An 8,406-nucleotide genomic window follows, 5' to 3' on the forward strand; every position below is an offset into this window, starting at 1 on the left:
CTTCTTTGTAACAGAAACCATCGCCCATGCTGAAAATGGTGCCACCACGGACCAGCAGTTCTCAGAGGAGTCAATAGACTCGGCCTCCAATTCTGTTGCCCCCCGACCCCCCGCGCTAAGGAGCACGTCTGAGTATCACACCCCGGCCGGAAGTAGCCCGCACTACCCCTCTCACCCCCCACCCCTCCGCAGACTCTCCTCCAACCCCTCAGAGCTGGGACCTGCACGCACACACAGACGAGTGGAAGGTAGGCTATGTAAGAACGCTTTGTTTAGACACCTTCACACACACTATTAATAACATGTAAAATTACTTGTCCCCCTTTTCTGCCTGGATAAGACGCCCCTGTTTGTAGATGACCAGACTTAAATCAGCACTCAGATTTATAGCTAACACTTTGTAATAGCTGTCATTTCAAAATATTAAAAAATATTGTATGTTAACTAATGAAGTAGAGAAATGAACAATCCTTATTGTACAGTGTTATTGGAATGTCATGAAATTTTGAACTACTGATCTGTATATAAGCTGAAGCATTGTGTTTTTTGTTGATTTATTAATGATAAAGTTGACTAGATTTAATTTTATTTATTTTAAATAGACCTACTGCACTCACATTTATAAGTAACACTTTATTTTATTTTGGAAGCGATTAATCGTGATTAATCCTGATTAATCGATTTTACAGCTCTGTTAAACCCAGGGCTTAAAGTTCTCCGGCACCGTGCCGGATCTCCGGCGTGCAGCGTTCGGCTGTGAAAAAAAGAAAAGAAAAGAAAAAAAAGATTTTTTGATTCGAGTTCAGAGTTCGCCTACCAATGGTATGAGAGGAGCACAGCTTTCACTCTCAACCAAACTAACATTACTAGCCAATCAGAAGTTTTTGCTTTTAGACATCAGATGCACATAATAGTATCCAGAGCTGCAGCCCTGATGAATGGAAAAGAAGCCTGGGTCTCCAGCGCGACACGTTGAAAAAGCTGCGAGGCGCAATGGTCAAAGATGTCACTCTAGTCTAGCGCATATTTACATAGAAAAGCTATTTCAAAACCAGCGGAGCTTTGTAAACAGCTCATAGTAATCACGTCATCTCCATAAAAACGACATGATTGTCAGAACGACATTTAAAAAAGGTCCTGTTCACACATGAACTCTTAATGGTAAAATGTTAATAATGGTCATTTTAGATGACCTTTCGGTTGTATTTAATTATAAAACACTTTATAATCTATAATAACATTTATTAACAACTTATTTAATATTTTCTCTAAACCTTGTATATTTAGACAAGCACCTGCAATTCTGGCCAAATTAAAGATACGTTGTGTGTGAATTTGCACACATTACTTTGCAAAAACGTTTGCAGTTAGTTTTTAATATTACATTCTTGAGGACTCTATGCTTACATTTCTTTTCAGGAGCACTAGTGCTCCTACTTAAATAAATAAATAAAAAAATAAAATAAAATAAAATAAAAAAAATAGGAACAGACCTTCTGATCAATGACAGGAGGGTCATTCCTGGGATTCGGTAACATTTCAACTTGGAATATACATGTTTTTCAACTACATGTGATTCAACTTCTAAATACCCCACATCATTAGGCACATATCAAACCTCCAAAAAAATATTAATCATATTTTAATATATCATATTCAAAATATCATATTTTCCCACCTCAGGCATTAAAGACAATTATTTTCAGGGTTTTTTCCACCTTTTTTCTCAACCCCATAACGGACAAAATGGGATTGTTTTAAAAAGGATTTTACACAGAAATCATTATATAAACAAACATCTACCTACTGCTCTTGTGTCCCTGATAACAATTTAATGATAACAAATGATATTTATCATTTTCACATTTTTGTAGGACTGAAGCTAAAAATACACAAATTGTGTCTACAGTCTCTTTATTTTTGTAAAAAAAAAATTTTTATTTAAAATTTTAACTAAAACCACAATTTTATTGTTTTAGCCCTTAACATGTCAGATGGTAATCAGTGAGAAATACTTTTGTTCTCAATTGTCTTCCCTATATTTTTCTAAAAATATTAATGTGACAAGGTGTGATGGAATTGAAGACTGTAACACATTTTAAGGGATACATTGCCATAAATTAAATAATTTTTGTTTCTCTCTCATATTGTCCCCTTGTTTCTGGGTCTACATATCTGCATGGCCAATATTGTCTTTCTGCTGCAAATGTGGGCGCAATTTCTGATGTATGATGCTTGTCAACGTTTAAGTGGACATATTACGTTAAAAATTCTATTTAAAACTAAAATATTAGTTGTCATGATTTTAGAGTGTATATATATTTACTGAAACCATGACTATTTTATATTGTTTCATTAAAATTATTAATAAATGAAGCAAATAACTCAACCCTGTCACAAGTTTACAACCCTGTAACAATGAGAAATACATATATTTGTGACGGGGTTGAGGTTTTTCACACAAAATGGCCACTGCCCCTAATGTAGTTAGGAGAGTAGACCATATATGGCAGCAATAAAATAAACACATTGTATATACTTATGAATTAAAATAAAATGTTGAAAAAGTAATAATTTTCCATCTTAATTTTATATGACGGGGTTGAGTTGTTAAACTTGACAGTACCCTCCCTGACCATAACATGCCTCAAAAATATGAATAAAAAGTATGATACTACTAACCATTTTCTGCAGCACTATTAAAGAGACCTGAATGAAGTCACATATGAGTGGAGACTAAATTATTATGGGCGAAGAATGGTTAGTGTGACGGGGTTGAGTTCAGACTGAGAGACATAACTTTAAAGTTTGTTTTTTTTTATCAAATATTTTGCATTTTATTTATTATTTTGCAACAAAGGAACACAAGTAAATGCTTACATTGTTGCCAAAAATCACAGACACTATGCACATTTTGTTAATAATTTTCTAAGTACAAACTCAGGGACATTACAAAATGCTTGGATCAAGACATTATTTTATGCTAAAAATATAAAAATGCAATAATTATTTTTATTAATTATAATGGGCATCCCAAAGTTTTGTGAAAAGCTTCTAACAATTCATTTTGGTGAACCACCACTTTGGAAACTCTGGGGGACTGAAATATTACCGAATCCCAGGAATGACCCAGAAATTAACCTTCCTATTGATATTTGACTCCTTAAAGTTTTTTGTTTGTTTGTTTGTTTGTTTTTTTTAATCTAACTTTATTAAATGTATGTCATCTTTTGTGCCAAAAAATTTAGATTTATAAACTTATCAATTTTTTAACTAAACAATGAATTCAGTTAAAATAATAAGATATAACGATAACAATCAGGAAGAATAATTTTCCAGTCAAATGAAATCAGCATCAACAATTCATCTTTGCATGGCACAGAAGAGCACAAATGTGGCATTAAGAAATATTTACAGAATTTAAGAAATTTTTGACAAGACTCAGAGGTGACATTAATGCATCTCATAATAACAATGTTATGAGATTAATGTTTTAAATATAGAAATTTCAATGATTTAAATGACTCAATTTATACTTTAAAAATGAAACCGAAACGGCCAGTAGGTGGCATCAAGTCACTGTCTTTGTCACTGAATCATTCATTCAATCGATTTGTTCAAACGGCTGATTCATTTAGGAACGAAGCAAGTGACTCTTTATGAATGGGTCATTGAATCATTGACTCACTAGATTTGTTCAAAAGCAAAGATTCATTCATAAACGAAACGGCGCTGTGTCAAAGACTCGAGCAGAGGCTCAGCTGTGACTTTTTCAACTATATTTTTGTTGGCGAAATAGAGCAAAATAGACAACAGAGTTCCTAAAATGTAAGTCACTTAATATTAACTTTTGTATAAAATCAAAAATTTGTAAACTGTTGTATAAATTCAATTTCACATTTGCAAACTCTCTATAATCATTAAAAAGCTGTTACCCTCCATTCATTGCTATCTCACAAACTTCCATTTTAATGAATGAAGCTCTCTACACTGCACTCTGAATATATTATTTACATCATCTCTACACTTTGTTTGTTACAATGAATGACAACAACTGCAGTCTGCCTTCATGGTCTGTGCTGTGAGGAGCAGGACGCGCTGCGATAAAGAAGCATTGGCTGCAGTCTGCATGTATTAAATGGCAAAAGACTGCATTGCACAGCGAACCATAAACACTGTGCTACACTTATATGCAGAACTGGGATTGCTTTCGCAGTGTTTTGAATGGATAAAATATAGAAATCACTTAAATGTCCAAATAAACCTAACCAGTTGGAAATGAAACGCCGTCCCCCCTCGAAATTCACTCCCCCATTTCCAGCCCTGGATATAGCTCATCATTTTCCAAGTGTATGATATAGCTTTCATTCTTCAGGTCAATCATAAGGAATAAGGAAAGTGATAACTTTGCCATAGTATCCTTTCAAATGTTAAAGTGGTCACAGTCATTGCATTCTTTGCATCTGCTGCACTTTATTTGTACCATTTGTTGTATTAGTTTATTAATTAGAATTTGAAAGATAATAATGGTTGTTTGATAAGCGAGATCTCTGATTTTAGTCCTTGAAAACCAAAAAGTAGTGCTTGAAAAGTCCTTCAAAGTCCTGGAATTTCATTTTGCAGTATCTGTACGAACCCTGTTCAAGTTTCCAGTTCTTGGAGCATTTTATTGTTTTTGTTGTTATTAATTGAACTGAACTGTAGTTTTCTGTAGTGAATTGTATTTGTATATTTCCCATTTTATAATCATTTCCTAGTATTTAATTTACCATTATTAATTTTGAACAAAACCATTTCAGTAGTCTGAGCCTAGTTACTAGTTAGTTTCAAGGAAAATCATTCAAATAATGTTCTTTCTTTTTTGTTTGCCAAATAACCCTGTGTATGTATCCACCCTCACAACCAAACCCCCACCTGGGAAAAAAGTTCAGGCTCAGGATTTTGTTTTGCTTTAACCCCTGTAAACCTTATATTATTTCATGTGCCATTAGAAATGTCTTTAAACTTTGAATAGGTGGTCACCACATAAGCTGAAGTATTGCATTTTTTTTTAACGATTTAGTAATAATAAAGTTACTCATTCATGGAATCTTATTGAAAGTCAGTGAGCTTTTAGTGTCTGTGCTTGTAGACGTTACACTTGTGCTTGAGCCCCTGAAAGCAGAGCAGTTTTATTGTTCGCCTCCCTCAGAATGCTTTGGGTCTAGCAGCTTGGCTTACACGATCAGCGCTGCTCTTCGGAGACTGAGATCTATTTCTATCGTGGGATAAACACCCATATCAGTTCCGCACAGAGTGCTTGTGTGAGGACCAGATGTATTTTCTCTAATCAAATGTCAAGTGGCACAATAGGCTTTGATATGGATTAAAGCCTGTTAGCGGCTCAGGGGGCCATATTTATTTAAATAGCATCTCGGAGTGGGAGTGATGTTTGGGGTTCAGTTTTATTTTCCATTTTAGAGAGACCGAGTCCAGGAAGGACTGATCCTAGACCAGCACTCCCATTCAGAAAGTTGAGGCGGGCAGAAAAAAGGATGAACACAGATTTAATTACTTTGTGACTATAAAACACGTAGGCTTTATTTGATGCTATCATACTATTCTTTTTGTTTCTGCAGTAAGTGGTACATATATTGTGCACAAAATGAAAATGTTCTGAATTATGTGTGGAACGAATACTGCCACCAACAAATAAAAAAGCATGTTTAAATATTAAAAATATATTGAGAAAATATATAATAAAATAATTTAAATTAATATAGCACACTACCATTATCATATATATATATATATTTTATATATATTATTTATTTATTTTACTTTACATAGAATTTTAGTGAATGAAACTATAGGTATCATCTTAAAACTATTTTTGATTTTAATTTTGTCTGAAAAAGACCAACTTTTTACATTAGTAAGAATGACTACTGCTACCTACCACAATATATTTTATATAATATAATAATATATTATTATATTAAATCCTAATAAAAAGCTTTTTTCCTTTATTTAAATTGTCTGAAAAAAATCATTTGAGTGAAAAAGTGACCTGAACATCTTGTTACTCTATGCATACACACAAAAATGTACATGTACATGCTGTGCACACAGTATACATACTAGATACTGCAGAAATAAGTGTGTTCGAATGCTGCTTTGAACAGAGCCTTTTTGTAATGCATTTTGTAATGCGTATATATTACAGTGCCCCCTAGTGGCATAAAGTATAATAAATTCATCTGAATGTGTAAATAAAAAGCTTTTTGTGGTTTCCAAATTTATTAGCTATAACTACATTGTTTTATTTTTCTGTTAGTGTGGTATTGTTGAAATCTTACGATTAATTGCAATCTTAATTCGGGTCGTTTTCTAGCTGCTAGCTCAACCACTGGGCCTGATCATCAAGCAGCAGAGAAGGATCCGACCAAAACATCTAGTAAAAGTCCATCCTCCTGGAGTATAGAGGAAGTGATGCAATTTGTGCGTGATGCTGATCCACAAGCACTGGGCCCACACGCAGAGCTCTTCAGGAAACACGTGAGATTTTCTGGATTTCTCATGTTATTCAGTTGTTTTTTGCACTTTTTCAGAACAAGATATTAGAGTAGATTTTATAATAGATTGATTGTTTTGCTTTTCCACAGGAGATTGATGGCAAGGCCTTGATGCTTTTACGGAGTGACATGATCATGAAGTACATGGGGCTAAAACTGGGTCCTGCTCTTAAACTTTGTCATCACATTGAGAGACTCAAACAGGCGAAATAGTAGCTGGATCCACTAGAGGGCAACAGAGGAAAATGCAGGTTCTCTACATTTCAGAGTCAAACCGCAGACTTCACTCAAGATACATGGATATTTATTACCCGTGACATTGATGGTCAAAGGTCCAACATGTGGGGTGGGGGAAACTGACCAGCCAAATATTTTCATTTTTGTGGCAAAAACAAATGCAAAAATTAACATCAGCAGATTGACTTTTCAAAACTACCTAACTTTGGATGGACATTGTGTACAACCATTCTGCACAAGAATGTTCAGTCTCGCATCCAGGAAAAAAAAAAAATCAGTGTAAAACTGCAGCCACAGACCTCAGTACCTCAGCGATACAATGCTCTGCGTTTACAGACAATGGTAGAGAAAGCTGAATCCCAAAGGATTTCACTGTGTTGTTTATGTATTGTTTCTGGTGCTGTCTACATGCACGGACAGCTTGACAAATGTTCACTTTCCACTGTATTTCACACTTTGTTTATGTCTGATGAAGATGTCTTTGAAATACACTTTGTACATTGACTGACTGTGAAGGGTTTTGGTGCCGGGTAATCGAATTTCACAATTTGGCCTAGTGGTTATTTAAAGGAGTTATTTTCAGGGGGGTGGTTTTCTTTTTCCTGTGACATGAATGGGAATACACAATCATATTTCAAAATGTTCTGCTGTTTCATAAAGTAACAGAGAAAAAGAAGTGATATTTAATTTAAGTGATCTAAACCAAAAATGGCTTTGTTATGGCCTATAAAAGGCACCAATTTTAAAAGCACAAAGTTTTACTTCTGACTGTTCATCAAACTTCATTACTATTGTTGTTTAACCCAAGATAATTACTCAGGACACTTGTACAATACGTTTTCATTTTTTCATATTTTGTTAAAACAGTCATATTGTCTTTTCCCTCTAAAAACTGACTACATTAATGTCCACACCAGCACTTCAGGTGACACCCATGAAGTGGACGTAATGTCACATGATCCTGAAATTCAGAGGTTTATCTGCATGCTGAATGTTGTACAGAGCATGCAGCAATCCCAGATATGTATGTGGTTCTTTTTATTTGTGTATCATACAAATGTGTACTTAGTTCAGTATTCTGTCCTTCAGTGTATTTTTTTATTTTATTTTATTTAATGGGTAGAAACTATTGCCTTTTTTGAGTGCATTGTGTCTGTTTATATCATTGATAATAGATTTTGTGACTTGGGGGATGGAGCTTTTTGTTATGAGACACATTTATATACATTTTTAGCTCCTTTTAGATACACTGTATTTACTTTGCTCTTATACTCAGGTTGAAATATTTTGTATTTACTTATTTGAACCCTTTTCTACCATTTGAATAAATAATTGCATTTATAATGTTGTCATTTTCACAGTATTTTAAGTGAAAAGGTGCATTACCTCATTAAAAATGCTTTGCTTAAAAAAAAAAAAAAAAAAACGACCACTTCATTTGGGTTTAGATTTATCTCTCTCTCTCTCGTTCTCATTTTGTGCTGCCAATCATGAATGTATTATTCTTCCTGGGTTATTTTTTCTGTTACTTTAATTTTTGAATACTTTAACTGAATTGTTGAATTGAGTTGATGTTTTTCCACTAAATAGAGTAAGGGGTCACTCTCTGGGTGTT

The 8,406-nt window shown here is 34.0% G+C and overlaps 1 protein-coding gene across 3 annotated transcripts in view; it reads left to right on the forward strand.

The window, feature by feature from the left end:
* scml2 (Scm polycomb group protein like 2) overlaps positions 1-8,157 on the forward strand; it is a 34,807-nt gene extending 26,650 nt beyond the window's left edge. The window contains exons 13-15 of one of the 3 annotated variants that reach the window (XM_058791146.1): positions 15-257; positions 6,374-6,537; positions 6,645-8,157. In XM_058791146.1, coding sequence (XP_058647129.1) covers positions 15-257; positions 6,374-6,537; positions 6,645-6,767 — 530 coding nt within the window. In that variant the 3' untranslated portion in view covers positions 6,768-8,157. The remainder of the gene's footprint in view (positions 1-14; positions 258-6,373; positions 6,538-6,644) is intronic. The other 2 variants (XM_058791147.1, XM_058791149.1) reach the window with 2 other exon arrangements.
* Positions 8,158-8,406: the final 249 nt, after the last annotated feature.

The sequence above is a fragment of the Onychostoma macrolepis genome, chromosome 11 (genome assembly GCF_012432095.1).
Source record: "Onychostoma macrolepis isolate SWU-2019 chromosome 11, ASM1243209v1, whole genome shotgun sequence".
NCBI lineage: Eukaryota > Metazoa > Chordata > Actinopteri > Cypriniformes > Cyprinidae > Onychostoma > Onychostoma macrolepis.